Genomic DNA, 18234 nt, shown 5'->3' with positions numbered 1-18234 from the left:
GCGCTTCATGAATATGCATGAGCCGGTGGAACCCGGGAGTGGGAAGCCGGTGCAGAATTCGTCTCACCGTCGGCAAACAGGCGCGGCCCAGTACTCAATTATTCATGAGGCTTGCAGATGAGGGGCCTGCCCCAGGCTCAGACCGGGGCGAAACTGACGCAATTCAGCCGGGAGCGCTCGGCTAAAATGGCCACCGAGACGACTGCCTAGAGTGACTGCCTTGGCGGCCCCTCCCGGGTCCCGCCGCCTGCACGGAGCGCGGCACCATCGAGCTAAGCGGCAAGAAGGTAGCCGCCGGCGGACTGGAACCGCTTCCTGGTACAGCCTTGAGTCCTGAGAACGCGCGCAACGTGGCCACCACTCGTGTGTCAATTCAGATTTAGAGCCACCGTGAGGGAGTCTGGCAGTTCTACTATCCTCGTTAGTGACCTTTATCTCCTTTCAGGCCCCTTCTCAGACATGAGTTCCTTCCTACACTGTTTGTAACCCACCTTCTTCACATAAGAACAAAAGCTTCCCGTATACTCCCTTTCTTGCACCCCCATCAGGCTGCAGCCACCAGCACCCAACACACACGCTCATCCTCCCCAACTCTCCAGGCTCAGGTTTCCCCTCCCCTGGCTGCGGGAAGGGCAGTCAATCCTGATTTCATTATCTAAAGCCTTGGAAGACCCTTGCTTGACTCATAGGTAAGGATGCAGCCAAGAGCTGCCTCCCCCTAGCTTGGCTAATGGAGTGTAATTGGGAGAGGCTTCCTAATCGGATCAGCTCTCATTTCTAGACTCAGGTGGCCCATCCCGGCAGAAGAGGGTGAAAACCAATGCTTGTCCAGCCGGGAACAGACCATGATGTACCTGGAGACTTGCTTCCCGGCTGGCCAGGAAGCCTCTGCCCAGTGTGGGCAGAGCAGTAACCACCACCAATAAAAGTGGGAGCAATGCACCAGGGCCACAAAGAAAGCAGGACACTGTTTCCAAAGTTAGTTCCCTTTATTAAATGATTTTCACAGACCAGAAATACAAAATAAAAGTAGAAATAGGCCCCCAGTAGGAGCTACAGGCCTGGCCTCACATGACCTCTGCTGCAGCAACTTGAACAGGACGAGCAGCAGCTACATCCTTAAGGTCGGGAAAGTAAGATGAGGATTTGGATCCTGCATTGCCCTGCCTCCCACCCTCTCTCTCCCCAAATAATAAACAGCCATCCTTGGGAAGCAGCAGAGTTAAGACATCTCCCCACTGCCCTAGTGACATACACACCAGCAGGAGAGCGTGTTCAGATGGCACAGAATCCAGGGACTACATTTCATGAGGAGAAACTGGTACCAAAATATGGGTGGGGAGTCGGGGGTTGTGAGAAGGCAAGCGCAAAGAGGAGAACCTCCCTCCGTTTCTATTCATCGGATCCTGACGCGGAGTCTTCTGAGCTGGGGGGAGTACTGGCTAGTTCTTCTTCAGAGTCCTGAAAACCAAAGGTGTCTTAAGGGAAAAGGTGGGGGCCCCAGCCACTCTTCAGTGAAGGGCCCACAATTCCCTACCGCCCCCCAGCTGCAGCACCCACCCTCACAACCTCAGAATTCCACCATCCACTCCAACTCTATCCTTACAGACCAACCCCACGCAGACGCACACGCCCCTCACGCTGCCCAGCCCAGAGCCCCCACGTGCCTGCCGCACCTCGCTCCGCCTCCTCTTCTTTTTGCTCTTGTTCTCTCCGGAAGAGCTCTCATCACTAGACACAAACTCTTTGCTTTTGAAGCTCTCGCTTAGCTGCCTTGGGGACGACTTGGATGATGAGCCCCTAGAGGGTGTGGACTTCTTTTCCATCTTTACCTTTACTTTCTTCTTCTTCTTTGACTTGTCCCTGTTTTGGCAAGAGGAAAGAGGAGCTGGGCCTTCAGGTCCCCTCACTCTCACCATGGCCGAACCTCTCCCAGCTTCAACAAGGCCTTTCCCCCGATCCCAGCCACACTACCCATTTCACTCTGAACATAAATAGCCGTGTCAGCCTGAAGGGCACCAAGGGAGAGTATTATGAGTACACCAGAAGGATCAGAGGGCATAGCCTAAAGCAGCCCCATATGCAAAGCCTACTTGACATTTCTTGCTTTACTTTTTAAATTTCATGTGAACTGTGTATTGCACTCCATAATAGTATTTTTTTTTCATTCTCCCATACCTTCAAATAAAATGGTCCAGGAAAATGGGCCATATTTCCCCAATGACCTGAATGTCCTATTGTACCACCCGATACTTGGGCAATGGCCTACCCAGGTTTCAGAAGCACTACCTAAATCAGCCTGTTAAAAAAAAAAAAAACATCTGCCACAAAAATCAAGTTACTGGTCCATGTTCTCAATACTCACCTCTTAGAAGACTCGCCTCGGCCACCTTCATATTCCTTCATGGCTTTTTCATATTCCCTCCTGGCATCCTCAGCCTTGCGATCCCACTCCTGTCTCACAAACACAGAAAAAAACAGCGAAGAATAAGACCTCTCCCCTCTCCCCTGATACAGGCAAAATCAATACAGAAAGTCCCACCAATGGCTCCTACTGCTCCCCATCAGTCATGAGACTCACCACCCAAGAGAGCACCTCTTGCCAGCCCATGAGATGCATCATCCCTCCACTGCTGCCACTCACCTCTTTCTTCTCTTTGGACATTCCCTTCCAGATCTCGCCAGCCTTCTTAGAAAGATCCGTGATACTGATGCCAGGATGGTCTGACTTGATCTTCTCTCGGCTGGCATTGAGCCACAGCATATAGGCAGACATGGGCCTCTTGGGGGCATTGGGGTCTTTGCCCTTCTTCACCTACACAAGAACCCAAATGCCTTCAGCAATTTCCCATAGAACCCATACATTTTCCCAAAGAAATTATTTAGATCACCTAACCTGGAGAAAAAGTAGAGGACTAAACAGCATCAGGCTAGATGAGAGCTTGCTAAAGGCAAGGATAGTATCACCTTCCTCTCTGCAACTCAGTGCTTAGCTTACCAGGGGCCCCCTTTCCTCTGGGCTCCTGGGACAGAAGCCCATCTCCTAATTCAAATCTTCCAGAAGCTTAATAATCTCAGGGCTAGTGAGAAAAATTTCCAAGAAAATACCCCTCAAGGCTATAATCACTGGCTATAAAAAACAGCCCCAAGGAAGACCAGTGATCAGGGTCCTACTGGTGGTGGACAGGAAAAGGTAAAGCGAATGCCTCCCGCCCCCGCACACCACACACGACCCCTCCCATCTAGAGTCTGCACCTCCACAGGCTTCTTTCGGCTCTTACGGTCCTTGGCCATCTTGGCCTTTTTGAGCTGTTTCCGCTTCTTCTCATCCCGGTCACTGTCACCCTCATTACTGGAGGAGCTGGCAGAGGCGTTGCTGTCAAACCTGCCAGAGGGCAAGCCAGGCTTAGACTTGAGGAGGAGGACAGGACCCCATGGCCTCAGAACAGGAGGAAAACAAATCCAAAGATACCCACCCAAAAGGGGCAAGGGAGGAAGGCCAGAGGACAGTGTCCACCACCCATCCCCAACGCTACTTCCTCCCATTCACCGAGGTGGCATCAACCATGCTCTCTCCAGACCCAGCCACGACAATGGCTTACTTGATGAATTAATTAATGAAAAGTAAATCAATCAGCGGGCTTCAGCTGCTCTCCCTGGGCATGGCCAAACCAGTTCCATGTCCATCCCCAGGACCCCACGGGCAGAAACACTGCCTCATTATTGCCTGGAACATGGCCCAAATCCACTTTACCACTTCCTTTGGGTAATCGTTTTAATCTACCCTACAGTCTTTTTTGTCTTTTTTTTCCCTTGTCAGATGGGTAATGCACCGAGGTCATAACAAGGCTGGAGGATGGCATGCTTCACACACGTACGTGAACACCCAACCATCATGTTTGTGAACTACGAAAGGATCGGCCCCTATAGTCTTTTCTGATAAAAAAATAATCAGTTACTACCAAAAGAGGAAAACCAACTTCAGTTCAACCCAGTACAGACCCCTGTAACTGACAGTCTTATGTGATATATGTGAAACTTCTCAAAAATGGAACTGCCTTACATCTGTATGCTGCTGGACAGTTTTCAAGGCACTCTCGCAAGTATTTGCTCATTAAACTTTCATAAGCATGTGGCAAGCTGAACTAGTGGACCCGTTGGGTATTTTTTTTTTTTTTTTTTTTTTTTTAATGCCCGACATTTTTTTGCAATCCTTCTGGATTAAGAGAGCAGACTCCCAATATTCTGCTGGGAACCACCAGAGTGGGGGCAACCCCACTCAGAAAGGGCTCACCCCAATCACAGGCTCTAAGGGTGGGCATTTGGCCTATTTCTGGCCCATTAGGGCCCTGTCCATCCTAATAATTCAGACTAGGAAGGGGCAGGTAACCACTCTGTTCACTATGCTGGTCACCAAAAGAGGCGCTTCTGGTGTTGTTTTAAAGCAGTAGGACTAAGCCTGCCCACAGCTTCTGAGAGTCGCTGGGCGCCCCGTGGTACAAACCTATTTTGAATTAAGGAAATCGGAAGAAATGGTTTGAGTGCCTGAATCCAATGGTGTCAGAAGCCCCACACTCTGCAGTAACATGAACTTATGAAATTCCCTTTTATATGTTCCCTTTTAAAGTGAGAGTGAGTCACATTTCTAACACTGCTAATAAAAAGTCTTAACCAATTTTGCAGGGGAACCAATGCATTTCTACCAATGAGGAAATTGAGATTCAATGACTTACTCGACAACATCCAGCAAGTAAATGCAAGCATCTGTTCTCATTCCCATTCTCTCCTCATCCAAGTACTAACCAGCCACAACTGGCACATGCAGGGTGGTATGGCCATAGATCCCACTATGCTTTTCTGACTTCAAAATATGCCTTGCACTTACAAAGCCCTTGACGATTTCCAAAACATTTTCATGATCACTTCATTGGAGGCTACTCTCCCATTCTGGGTCAGTAGCTAATGCTGGGACATGAGAAATGTCCAGAAATCCTCTGATCCTTTAAGCCTATGGGTCATCACCTTATCCCCACAAGGTACCACCAAAACTCACTCCTCTGCCACATCTTCCTCCTCTTCACCTGGGTTGAATGACTCATCTGAAAAAGGACACAGGATGCATCAGCTTCTGAACCAATGGAAATCCCACCCCCTCACCCAGGCACCCAGCTCTGGCCCAAGGGCAACTGCAGCCCGGGCCACAGCGAGGAGCGTCTGACCATCCCCATGCTCAGCACAGAGGCTAACACACCAGTTTCTTCTCCCGAGTCATCGCTGCTGTCATTGGCATTTTCCTCCCGGATCTTGCCCTCCTCCTTCATCCTCTCCAAGTAGGCATCATGCTGGTCCTCATCAGAGTCGGCATATTCATCGTAGCTTGGGTTCATGCCCTAGCCAGGGAAGGGTTGAGAGTGGGGCCAACTCACCCTCGAGGCTGAATCCCTGCACACTCAAAAGCACACCCCCATGCCTGTCAAGTCAGAGCAGCAGCGCCCAGAAGACCTGGGGCTGGATTGTCCACACATAGCCAACGTGCAGGGCCTACGCCCGAGTACTTCCTGCGAACTGGGTTAGTCCAAGCCCCAAGCCCCTCCCTCTCCCAGCCCCACGGGGGGCTCCTGAGGGGCTGCATAGACTGGTCTAAGGTCATGCAGAGGAAACCTGCACCAGGAGGGGGAAAGGGTCACACGCACCTCTTTTTTCTATAAGGGTAAGAAAAGAAGAGAGAGTGAAAAAGAAGCCAGAAAAATCTCCACCCTTTTCTCCCCTACAGAAACAGCGGGGGGGGTCTCATCCTCCCCACACAGAAGTACCTCTTTCAATCCTCGGTTTTTGATGTTGAGCTTTTTCGCATTGACAAAATCAAACAGTTTCCCGTACTCCTCCCTGTGAGGGGACATGCACCATGTTACCAGACAGGTAGGGCCAACACAAGGGCAAGCTAAATAACGTTCTGATTCCCATGAGCTGGGGGAGACTGTGGAGCCTGGAGCCCTTGGCCACGGTACCCAACCCACAGCTTAGAAACCCCCAGAGGACAGCAGTAAGGCATAGCCAGACATTAGTCCTGAAAGAGGAACCTGTATGGCCTTGAAGAGCCCTGGGAAAAAAAAAGGCAGGGAGGGGTGTGCACCTATAAGCTCAGAGCAGAGCAAGTGTGGGGGAGGGGATGTTGGCATCTTTTTTCATACTTTACAAGGTTGATATGAGGATTACACGTGAAGATGCTTATAAAACGTTTAGTGCACAGTGAGCACTCAATAAGCATTAGCTGCTATGTTCTCGGGCACAAAGCTCATTCCAGGAAAGACAGAGATAGCATTTCCAACATGGCGGGGAGTGGAGGAGAAAAGAGACCAGTAGTGAAGACATAACGCTTTCAGAATATGGAATTTTTTTTTTTTTTTGACAACCAGAAAGATAGCAATGGAGAGGCTTCTAAAGTCTGAGCACTCCAGAGAAAAAGACCAAATCCTGATGTAACAAAAGAAAACTTCTGCTCTAGGGTTGAAAGACCATGTCAGCCTTCCCGGTCAAAGCTGGCTGGGGACCAGGATGCCCAGGAAGTGACGGGCGGAGCTTCTCACCTCTCAATGCTGCTGAAGGTATACTGAGTGCCCTGCTTGGTCTCAATTTCAAAGTCAAAGGAACGAGTCGTAGTGGTACCACGAGCAAAGTTGACAAAGGAGATCTCATCGAAGCGGATGTGCACAGGTGGCTTGTGGACGTAGATGAAGCCCCGCTCCAGCGGGTAGAGCAGTCCTGAGCTTGCCTTGTAGGAACAGGTGATGCACTGGGCCCCTGAGTGCCTGAGAGAGGGTGCAGGAAACCTGATTAGTGCCAACCTCAGCAGAGACAAAGGGCACATCTAACAGAGGCGACATGTGTGCTCATGTCCGTGACTAAGTAAACCTCACTGAGCTGTGGAGATGGAGGCGCTGACACCTGTCATGACACAAGGTCCCATCCAGGGCTCTAGCAGGCTGCATTCCCATCTCAGGGGGGTTTACCAAGGAGACACAGCGTTTCCATACCCAGCCAGGCCGGGATCCCAGGCCCACACTCACCCTTGGAAGTTGCCTGGCACCGTGATCTTGCGGTTCACCAGTGCTTTCATGACCCGGCTGACCATCTCATAGAGGGATCCTGACATGTTCTTGGTGAGCCGACCCTCAAAGCGCTTCTCCACTTCTTCCCTACAAAGACGGCAAAGATGAGGTCACAGCACTACTGCCTTCTAATGGCACACCTGTCTCCTGCCTGGACAGTGGCAGGAAAAGAGCCCAGGGAGACACTCACTCATTCATGTTCAGAGTCAACGAAATGTCCTCGTCCTTGGAGAAGAGGAGGATCAGGAAGTGGTAGCGGGTTTGGCCTTGCTTGATTGGGGGATCCAGGCTGATCTAGTAAGGGAGAGCACCAATTGACACTCTATAACAATTTGCAATTAACCAACATAGAATTCTGCACACCAGCGAGATCCGTCTCCTAAACACTTAGGTAAAAAACCAGGATTACACAGCCATCGGGGTTTCTACTTACCACAAAGAACATCTGGCGCTGGTCCTTGTGGGGCAACAGAAACAGCCGCAGTACCGTGGTGTAGGGGATCTTGTAGTCAAAGGTCTTGCCGTGCAGATGCAGAAAGGTGGGGTAGATCCGAATGTCGTAACGACCGCGAGGAGTCAGACACTGCAGCTCCCGGAAGATGCAGATGGCATCTCCTGTGGCCTGGATTACATCCGCTTTCGACAACACATTCTGGGCAAAGGCCTACAAAAGTACACATTGGTGACCAAACAGCAGGCCCCGCTTCCAGGCCAGCCAACGCCTGCTCAGCACCATATGCTGCCTGGGCAGCCAGGGGAAGCCTCACCTCAACAGGGTCCACACCATCCTCCTGGGTGGGAGGGACGTAGAAGCGCACCTCCATGAGAGACACCTCTGCGTCGTCGTTCTGGTGGAATTCCAGGGTCACCTCATTCTTGCCCGTGGTGCACTGGGACACGTTGCTGAGGGGTATCTCGAAGACTGGCTGGTCACCAATGTCAAAGGAAAGCAGCTGTCCTGTAAGGAAAGGGCTTATCAAGCCGCAGGCTCCCCTGCATAAACAACATTCCCACCAACCCGAGGTCCACAGAGACAGGAAACTGGGGCGAGTCTGTTCACACTGTAACCCCAACCCCAGGCACAGTGCCCAGTATATTGTAGGTAACCAATAATCAGTACTCATGATGAACATGCAAACAGATAGGAAACCAGAGACACTGGCAGAGGGAAAAGAGCAGAACAAGTCGAAGGCTGACACCCTTCACCCTATCTTCTTCCCCAAACCTCAGGACTCACCACCAAATTTCACTGTCCCCCAGTTCCAGCCCTTCACACAAAGGTCCTTCTCCATTAGCTCAAGGCGATAGTGAGTTTTGAAGAAATCAGAGAGTTTCTCAAACTCCTGTGGGTGGAGGGAAGAAAGCACAATCCCAGTAAACCCTGGTGGCCTTAAGACAGACTTGAATGTCCTGTGATGATCTATTTCTGAGAAACTGCCCCAAAATAGGCTTTATGAGAAACCCATGCTGACTAAGCAACCCAGCCCTAACATTGTTTAAAAGACTGTTGAGGCCCGGCATGGTAGCTCACGCCTGTAATCCTAGCATTTTGGGAGGCCGAGGTGGGTGGATCACCTGAGGTCAGGAGTTCTAGACCAGCCTGACCAACATGGAGAAACCTCGTCTCTACTAAAAATACAAAATTAGCTGGGCGTGGTGGTGGGCACCTGTAAATCTCAGCTACTTGGGAGGCTGAGGCAGGAGAATCGCTTAAGCCCGGGAGGTGGAGGTTACAGTGAGCTGAAATCGCACCATTGCACTTCAGCCTGGGCAACAAGAGCAAAACTCCTTTTCAAAAAAAAAAAAAAAGATTGTTCAAAGAGGTTGCTTCTGGCCATTGGATCTGACATTCCTGGTTATGGGCTTCACAGTGCCATCTGACTTTAGAAAATCTTTGTATAGGTATTACTTTAATGAAAGTGGAAATTAAAATCAAATAAAGCCTTTAACTCAAGCAGCTCAAAATGAAAAACAAAACCCACACTTTATAAAGCTGGTCAGGTGTAATGGCTCATGCCTGTAACCTCAACCCTTTGGGAGGCCAAGATGGGCCATCCCTTGAGTCTGAGAGCTCAAGACCAGACTGGGTAATGTGGCGAAATCCCATTTCTACCAAAAATTGTGAAAAAATAGTTGGGCATGGTGGCATGTGCCTGTGGTACCAGATACTCAGGGGGCTGAGGTGGAAGGATTGCTTAAGCCCAGGAGGCAGAGGCTGCAGGAAGCCGAGATTACACCACTGCACTCCAGCCTGGGCAACAGAGCAAGACCCTGTCATAAAAAATAACACAAAAGACATCAAGCTAAGATTCTGAACCTTGATAACAGCCACAGGTGGGAACTACTATCTAAATCAAGACAGAAGAAAACTTCTGGAATCAAGGCACACAAAAGTTCACAAGACTTCAACACTCAGGGCTGAACACCGATTGCCTGATGGCCTCACAGCCCTGTTCTAAGGAGCCCAAACTAGCAATCACAGGGTTACATGAGGAAGGAATTTCAAGTCTCTAGAAGATTAAAACAAGATGATGCAGTAAAAAAGGGGTTTGTAGGGGGTTTATAGCCAAGGGACATCTCACCGATTCTCGGAAGCCATCGTACTTGTAGACATGGCCATTCTTTGTAAGCAGTTTAAGTCCATGGCCCAGAGCTACACGGCGCCAGATGCCCTCTGTTAGCTCCCCAGCCTGGATGTTGTCCACTTTGCCGGTCTTGCTATTCTTGAATATGATACCCTGGCGGCTCAACCTCAGTCGACCATCATTCTGTAAGAAAAGCAGGCTCCGATGCATGTGGACAGTACAAAGCGTGTCCTGGGTACAGTTCTACCCAACACACATCCGGCTGCAAGGGGGCTGGCCAGATGACCAATGCAGGAGCCACAGCTGGAGGCCAAGGAGTCTATATTCTAAACCAGGCTCTGGTACCTAGATCCCTTACAGATTCTCAGTTTCCTCATTTGTAAAACAGGAATCGGGGACTGAACAGCATATATGGTCCCTATGACTCCGGAAACCATCTCTCTATTGCCTTGTGTTGGGGGAAATACTAGGAACACATTACACTGAGTCTTCTTTTTCCAAAATAACATTCCCAAAGCAAGCTCTCGCTAACGGACAAAAACTCTACCCTCCTTCCTTCTCTCTACCTATATCAACTGTGCGAGCCGTTCTCACCATGGAGCCTTTCACCTCCTGATAGATGTCGTTGAACTCCAGTGTCTCTGCCATGTCGACCCCTGCCTGTGGTGGCCTGGGCAGAGCCCTAGGCTGCACAAGGGAAACCGAGTCAACTGGGAGCTGGGCCCCAACTCCTGAGTGGGTGTGCGGATGCTCAGCAGGTAGGGAATCTGAATTCAAGAGGAAGACAGATAAGCATGAAAGACAACACCTCGCTCTGCTCGCCGATGAAGCCAGGTAGCAACCCCTATCCGCGCCTGGGATGTCTCAGGATTTCCTCTGCCTGGGAACCCACAGGCGGGCGCTGCAGTGCCCGAGGGTCCAGACCCAGGCCCGGGTGGAGAATCGGGCCTGGAACAGCGCTGACACCCAACCCGACACCCACTCTGGCCGCTCCAGCGGGAGCCATGGCAACGAGCAGCGGAACCCCAGGGTCTGCCCGGAGCCCGCACCTCGCACGCGCCCCAACACAGCTCAGAGTGCAGGGTTTCCCTAGCACCGTTCCCACCACCCCAAGACCCACGGTTCACCCCCGCCCTACAGAATGGATTCGCCCGCTCCCCGCGGTTTCAAATGCGGAATGGTCCATGTCGAGCGTCCTGCGGGGGAGCGGGGCCCGTGCCTTCCTGGGACCGGGGAACGACCACCACTTACCTACTCAGGCTGCAACCTCGCGAGGGCCCGGGCGTGGGAGGTGGGCGCGCTGGGGGGACGCGGGGGGGCGGGGGGCGGGGGTTGGGGGGGGACACCGGGGAAGCTTTTCCCGCGTGCGCGGCCCCGCGTCCCGCCACCGGAAGCCGAGCACATGCCACAGAGAGGACGAGCTGGCTAGAGAGACGCGAGCTGGGCCCGCCTGCGAGACGGTCGCATAGAGCGTCGGCGACTCTGGAGGACCTGAGGGAAGGGTGGTAGCAGTGAAGTCTCTCTCACCTGGGTGTAATCTGCCTCGAAAATGTGTGTGGGGCTCTTTAGAAACTACGGACACTTTTTCGGTGGAGACTGGATACTAAAGATAAATTGTGTAATTTTATTGTATCAGACTTAGTACAGGGGTGGGGGTGGGGGTGTGTATTGGAAAGATGCGTGCCCCCCTATCTGCAAAATAGTTTCTGTGTCATGGAAAGGGGTCTATGGGACAAGAAGAGAAGTATTTAAGAGTTGCGGAAAGAAACAACCTCTCCCGGCCGGGCGCGGTGGCTCAAGCCTGTAATCCCAGCACTTTGAGAGGCCGAGGCGGGTGGATCACGAGGTCAAGAGATCGAGACCATCCTGGTCAACATGGTGAAACCCCGTCTCTACTAAAAAAAAAAAAAAAAAATACAAAAAATTAGCTGGGCATGGTGGTGCGTGCCTGTAATCCCAGCTACTCAGGAGGCTGAGGCAGGAGAATTGCCTGAACCCAGGAGGCGGAGGTTGCAGTGAGCCGAGATCGCACCATTGCACTCCAGCCTGGGTAACATGAGTGAAACTCCGTCTCAAAAAAAAGAAAAAGAAACAACCTCTCCCACTGGCTGGGAAGAGAATGCAGGTGTTGGTGTCATCATAAGTGCACTGCTTTCTGGCTGAACTGTCAAGTTCACTGTCTATACCCAAAATCTTCACATCCCTAATCGCAATTTACAGGTTTCCCCAAGAGGCTGGCAAATGGCCGTATCCAGTTCAAGTCCTGGTGTCCGATTCACCTCGGAGCCGGAACTGATTTGAAACCACATCATCCTGGGGTTGGGGAAGCCAGGCCTCCTCTTATAGTCCCAGAGTGCATTTTGCAACATCAGAGAAAACCAGAGCTGGAAAAGATGCTTTAGTTTTTCTACCCCAACCTCGTTTTACTGATGGGAAAACTGAGACCCAAAGGGGCTTAATTTGTCCAGGGTCTCAGTGAGTTGGCAACAAAGCCAGGACCCAGACCTCCTTACCACCACCAGTCCGGTTCTCTTCTGTTGTAATCACAGTGACTGTATGTTCAGAATGATTGATGATGTGTCCTGTATGAAGACATTAGTACAGAATACGTATATTCAAGATTTCCCTGACAATCAGTACACCACCTTGCTAACTCAATCCTGGGGTAAGAGACAACAGGAGTACACCCTTCCCCACTGAACTAATAGCTTTAACCTCTGAGTAGTGGCTATTCCAGCACTATCTAGCAAGATAAATTCAACTGGGTTTAATAAATAGATATTGAGGGCCTATTACTAATTTAGCACACTTCTTGGATTTGAGGAAACTTGAACAAGGTGAAAACATAACCGGCCGGGCACAGTGGCTCACACTTGTAGTCCTAGTACTTTGGGAGGCCAAGGTGGGCAGATCACTTGTCAGGAGTTCGAGACCAGCCTGGCCAACATGGTGAAACTCCCATCTCTACCAAAAATACAAAAATTAGCCGGGCATAGTGGTGGGTGTCTATAATCCCAGGTACTTAGGAGGCTGAGGCACGAGATTTGCTTGAACCCAGGAGGGAGAGGTTGCAGTGAGCTGAGATTGCACCACTGCACTCCAGCCTGGGTGACAGAGCAAGACTCTGTCTCAAAAGAAAGAAAAGAAAAGTAAAGAAAAAAAGAAAGAGAAAAAGGAAAAGAAAACAAAAGAAGGAAGAAAAGAAAGGAGGGAGGGAGGGAGGGAGGGAAAGGAAAACAGCCCAGATTGTTTTCAGGAAAACATAATCTAACAAAGATTTGGATAAATAAACTGACAGCTAAAAAAGAAGTGCTAACTGCTACGTGACAGGTAGAGCTTCAGCCATTACCAACTGGAGTTAGAAATCTGTGACTCTTTACGCATCACACCCCAGAAGTCCCAGAAAAACTTTCAAGAGCCCCTCTCCCCTGACCCATGCCATTGGGGGCAACTCAGGAAAGGAGGGGACGGCTGCAGAACTGGGCGGAATTTGTCTGACACTCAGGAAAGAAGGAGCCCTCAGCTCCATCAGGCTATTAGGTGACTGGGGGATGGGGCATTGCGAGGGGCGTTAGAGAGAGTGTGAGCAGCTGGTGAGCTGGGATGAGGATGCTGCAGAAGAGAACGAAACAGAAACAGTAGACAGAGTGCAGATAAAACATGAGTCCCAGAGGGCTCCAGCCAGCTACATCCCAGGCAATCAGGAGCCCAGGATTGGAGACCCCACCCCCGCTGTGACATCACAGGGGAGTGGGGTGGAGACGAACAAAAAGGGGGTCGCCCGCCCTGGTCCTGGCCTCTTGGAAGCCAGAGTATCACGAGCAGAGAGGACCTGACTAGGGTTGCCTGGATTAAAGGGACAGGCGTCCCATTCCTCCCACCCCTTTAAGCTGCCCCCTCCAGGTCGTGATCTCTGTCTCCCTGTCCTGTAGAACCTCCTTCTCCTGAGGCCACCACTGGGCCCCCTTCTGAGTGTCCCCTGACCTGAGCACTCTCTCAGCATGAACTGCATATCCGACTTCTTCACCTATGAGACCACCAAGTCAGTGGTCGTGAAGAGCTGGACCATTGGGACCATCAACCGAGTCGTTCAGCTTCTGATCATCTCCTACTTTGTGGGGTGAGTCTGTGAGCCTTCAGGTCTCTGGCGGGGCGGGTCACCTGGCATCCTGTCTTTGCCCTCCTGCCTCAGTGCCACCCTCCAGCTTCCTGAGCTCCTTTCTTCTGTGGAGCTGAGTCCTAAAGACTGACCTCCGCCACCCCCACCCAGGATCTGAATTCACCCAGATGAATTCTTCTCCCAGTTCATCCTCCGGAGTTCAGAGTGGTTTCAAGACACACACTCAGAGGAGTAAGGTCCCTGCTCTGGCACTGCCCTCCACCAAGGGAGGTCTCAGGAGTGCCATCTCCACCCTCCCTGCTGTCATCTCTCCAAGCAGAGAATAGGCAGACCCCCTCCCACATCTTCACGTTCCCTTCAGCCAACTCTTTCGGGTCTCAAAAAGACAAGACGCCACAGGAAGGGGGAAGGGAAGGCACTGAGACAAGGGAGTGGTGGCAGGTTGATCAAGTTGGTGGCCGGGAGGGAAAGACAAAGCTGGATCCGTTTAAGAATGAGGACTTTCCTTCTGGCGTGGATCAGCGAGATGGTGAAAGAGAGAGAAGGGCAAGGGAGAAGCCCTCTTCTCTTGGACTGGAGGACAAAGAGGAACTGCCCCTTGATGAGGAAACAAACACAGGTCCAAGGGAAGAGTGGCCAAGGAGAAAAGTAGCTTTTCTGAACATAGTGTGGCTCCCTTCCCAGGAGTCCAGCAATGCTCCCTGTCATCAAAAAGTGTAAGTTCCCTACCTCTGCCTGACCCTGTGCCATGTAACCCATCTTAGGAGTTGCTTAAGAGCCAGGAAGGTGCAGCCATCCCCCTCAGCCTCCACTGCCTGGAAGTACACACCTACATACACACACACACACACACACACACACACAGAGCTGTGGAACAGGCAATGGCTGGAAAAGAATGCAGGTCCTATCCTTCTTGTGTTCATTTCCACACACTGGTGGGCACCAGGAAATACAGGCAGAAACCTCCAACGTTTTCTTTCCTGGCATGTGCGTCTCCAGTCTCACCCCGTTCTTTGAAACAATGGGTCTGTGCATTCCAGGCAGCAAGCCACTGACTGTCAGGAATTAGTTCAAGCAGGTCAAAGGAGAATCCTGTGTGCCTCTGTGCTGAAGCTGCCTGCAGCCTGCTTGCCTGAAAAGTTAAAGTTTCTGTGAGGGTACGGAGGGAAAGGTGGCTAGATGTGACTTTTTAGGTGATTTTTTGGCTCTGTGTGCTGGGCAGGAGCTGGCCGGCTTCAGTGGGCAGGTATTGTAAAAAGCCTGCACCATCCAGTGCTCCTTTGGGAGATTTTAGGAAAGGGATGCAAGCTTCAGAATAGGATTAAATGGCCTTGAAGTTTCCTTCCAATGTTGAGGTTTTGTAAGATATGAGGTTTGCAAATGTTCTCTGTCTGCATCTCCAGAGTTTGGCTCACAGTTGGTTCTTAAATGTTCTGTGTTCACGTGTATGTTCAATGCTGTGGTTGTTTATAGCCACAAGATGGTATGTTGGCCCAGGTGAGTGCAAAAGCTGGCTCAGCACATTCCCCATCTGGCCTGGCTCCATTGGCTCCAGGCAGAGAGATTGATGGGGGATAGAGAATGGGCTCCTAGACCAGACTACTCAGCCCCCACTGCCCTTGTCTGTCTCTCATCACGATCAGATCGAATCCTCCAGTCCTCAGGGCTGGAGCCCAGCCTGCTGGAGCGAGCCCGCGAAGCTCTTTGGCGTCTTAATTTCCAACCCTATCCATCTCCAAGCCTGACAGCTCCCCACGGGACAGTGCCTTCCAGTTACATCAGCGCGCTCTGCAGCCCAGTCCCCTGACCTGAGTCCCATGTCCGCCTTTGTGAACCCAGGCACATTGTGACTTCATGAATCCACTGTCATTAATTTAGCAAAAACGCACCAGCATCTCTGCGTGCCAGGCACTGCAGACCGAGGACGGAATGATGGGCAAAAGCAGATGGGGTCCTCACCTCGTGGGGCTTACAGTGGAAGGCAAGAGACGGACATTCATCTGATGAGCTCCACAAACGTGAAATGTCAACCGTGGCTTGGAGGTGCACAGTTATAGGAGAGCCACTTCTGTGAAGGTGTTTGGCCTGGTCAGGGAATAAGGGAAGGCTTTCTGGCGATGTGACATTTTAGCTGAGACCCGAAGGACAAGTAGGAGCAACCCAAATGAAAGAGGGAAGGAAGAGCGTTCAGGGCAGAGAAACCTCCCTCTGCAAAGGGAAGGAGCCTAGCAAACAGGGGAAAGAAAAGAAGCTCCTTGTGGCTGGAGCCAAGGGCAGAAATGAGGGTGATGTACAGTGGTTGGGGACATAAACAGGGGCTGGACCTCGGACACCCTTAGAGAGCTTTGGTTTTTACAGGAGATGAGTAAACAGAAGCCACAGAAGCATTTTAACCTGTGTGTGTGTGTGTGTGTGTGTGTGTGTGTGTGTGTATGCAACTTTGTGTGTGTGTGCATGTGAGGTTGAGAGAGAGAGACACACACAGACACGATGAGATCTGAGTTGGGAAGAGCACCCAGGCAGATGCACCCAGAAGTGGAGGGAGTAGGTGTGGGTGCAGGAAAGCCTGTTAAAAGGCGGCGCAGTCATAAGGAGAGAGGTGACAGTGGCTTGGACTCAATCAAATTTGAAAGGAACTTTAAGGCTACAGTGTTAGTATTTCACTGAGAGTTCAATCTCTTCCCCATCATCCCAACCAGGTGGACAACCTAAACTATGCCTAACACGAGCCCATCATTTCTCTGAGGCCCTCACAGCGACACGCTCTCACCCCCACCTCCTGGCCTCAGCTGCCTGTCTGTGGTTGACACCACTTGGTCACAGTTTTCCTTTACCCATTCCAGGGCACGCAGAGAGGCCTGGGCTTACCTGATGCTTCTCACATCGTTTCTGGACCCAGGTGGTAATCCCCACTCTTCTCTGTGGAGTGGGACTTCCTGAGAGCCCACCCCCTTTTTGGATCCTGGGGGAACCTGAGAAGTTGAAGGAAATCCCTGAGACCTGAGTCCCTGGAAGCAACAGCCTGTGCTTGGTCTGAGGTTGATTTCCAGGGCCTTCCTGGAGGAAGCTGCCTCCTTGCAAACCAGCGAGCCGGGGACTTCCAAGGCAGGATCATTGGTGGCCGCTGGAGCCTCTGACCCTGTCGCAGCCCTGTCCCTCCCACATACAAGGCCCTGTCCGCAAATTCACCATCTGTATGGCCCCAGGCTTTGGTTCATAATACTCAGCCTCATTCCAGATCTTAGGTGGGAGTTCAATATATAAAGCAGATAAAAGGGAGGTGCTGCTCTTGTTTAAAGAGGAGGGTCTAGAATCCCACCTTCTCGTCTCTCCACCCCATCATCTTGGCCCAGGGTAGCACCCTGACGTACCTGTCAGCACACTTAAGTGACAAGTGACACACATATGGTGGGAAGAGCTGTTGGGCTGCTGAATCTTTTTTTTTTTTTTTTGAGACAGAGTCTTGCTTTGTCACTCAGGCTGGAGTGCAGTGGCACGATCTCGGCTCACTGCAACCTCTGCCTCCTGGGGTCAAACGATTCTCCTGCCTCAATCTCCCAAATAGCTGGGATTACAGGCATGTGCGACGATGCCTGGCTATTTTATGTATTTTTAGTAGAGACAGGGTTTCCCCATGTTGGCCAGGCTGGTCTCAAACTCTTGACCTCAAGTCATCCACCTGCCTCGGCCTCCCAAAGTGCAGTGATTATAGATGTGCGCCACCGCGCCCGGCCGGATGCTCCATCTGGACCTCTCAGTCATCCGGGTCCGGACAGAGGAGTGACTTATTCCTGCCTGCCCTCTCCCAGCATGGGGAACATGGAGCACTTGGTTAGAAGCCTGACTCTGCCACCAACTAAGAGAGGGCCTCAGATGAGTGACTTTATGCCTCTAAGTCTCAGTCCCCGTATCTGGAAAATGGATTCAGGAATACCTCCTCCCTGGGAGTTACAGGGAAGGGAGGTAACATATGTCAAGTGCCTTGCGGAGATAGTGACTCAGTAATAGGTGGCAACTGTGACTATTTCACAGGACCCCCCCATCGCCCCTCCTCCTTTCCCTCTGCCCAGCTCACACCTTCCTAAGAGATCCCTCTCCTCCTCCCACACAGCAGCGTGCACTCTTTACACCCACTCCCCAGCCTCTTCCTTGACTCCCTGGGGGCGGATGGGAGGGTGCTGGGGCGTGGCTCTGGCCTCCCTCCTGCACACCCCACCTGCCAAGAATCTGCCACACGCCTTCCGCTCTATAAATAATAAACCATAAATGCGAGAAGAAAATAGTCAGAGCAGCAGAGTAAATGCCAAGAACTGAAGGCTCAGGCATGGCCTATCTCCTGAGCCCTGGCCTCCAGAGGCAGACTCAGCCCCTCCGCTCTGGAAATGAAGCATCCCCTTCTTCCCGGCTGCCTCAGTGACAT

The 18234-nt window shown here is 51.5% G+C and overlaps 2 protein-coding genes and 1 non-coding gene across 6 annotated transcripts in view; 1 reads left to right on the top strand and 2 right to left on the bottom strand.

The window, feature by feature from the left end:
* Positions 1-969: 969 nt before the first annotated feature.
* Positions 970-11104, bottom strand: SSRP1 (structure specific recognition protein 1). Of its 4 annotated transcripts, none has more exons than XM_017498973.2 (18): positions 10946-11104; positions 10289-10461; positions 9692-9877; positions 8347-8452; positions 7877-8067; positions 7543-7773; positions 7300-7403; positions 7068-7196; positions 6588-6809; positions 5814-5886; positions 5694-5702; positions 5252-5390; positions 5054-5099; positions 3256-3385; positions 2645-2815; positions 2366-2454; positions 1677-1863; positions 970-1461 (listed from the first exon to the last, which is right to left on the bottom strand). In XM_017498973.2, exons 2-18 carry the CDS (start codon positions 10340-10342, stop codon positions 1393-1395), a joined length of 2136 nt encoding a protein of 711 aa, XP_017354462.1. In that variant the 5' UTR covers positions 10343-10461; positions 10946-11104; the 3' UTR covers positions 970-1392. The 4 variants fall into 4 exon arrangements, with proteins under 4 accessions (XP_017354462.1, XP_017354463.1, XP_017354460.1 ...); XM_017498971.2 differs by lacking the exon at positions 970-1461 and adding an exon at positions 1548-1601 and having other exon boundaries at positions 1632-1863; XM_017498974.2 differs by lacking the exon at positions 5694-5702.
* LOC119467021 lies at positions 3815-3918 on the bottom strand. The gene has a single exon (XR_005195537.1). It is a non-coding gene; the product is annotated as a small nucleolar RNA U13 (small nucleolar RNA).
* Positions 11105-13506: 2402 nt separating the features above from the next.
* P2RX3 (purinergic receptor P2X 3) overlaps positions 13507-18234 on the top strand; it is a 34532-nt gene continuing 29804 nt past the window's right edge. Inside the window, exon 1 of the mRNA XM_017498970.2 lies at positions 13507-13814. Coding sequence (XP_017354459.1) covers positions 13696-13814 — 119 coding nt within the window. The 5' untranslated portion in view covers positions 13507-13695. The remainder of the gene's footprint in view (positions 13815-18234) is intronic.

Source organism: Cebus imitator, unplaced genomic scaffold (assembly GCF_001604975.1).
Source record: "Cebus imitator isolate Cc_AM_T3 unplaced genomic scaffold, Cebus_imitator-1.0 Scaffold253, whole genome shotgun sequence".
NCBI classification, from domain to species: domain Eukaryota; kingdom Metazoa; phylum Chordata; class Mammalia; order Primates; family Cebidae; genus Cebus; species Cebus imitator.
Note: the sequence above shows the minus strand (reverse complement) of the source record. Positions and strands in the feature narration are given on the sequence as shown.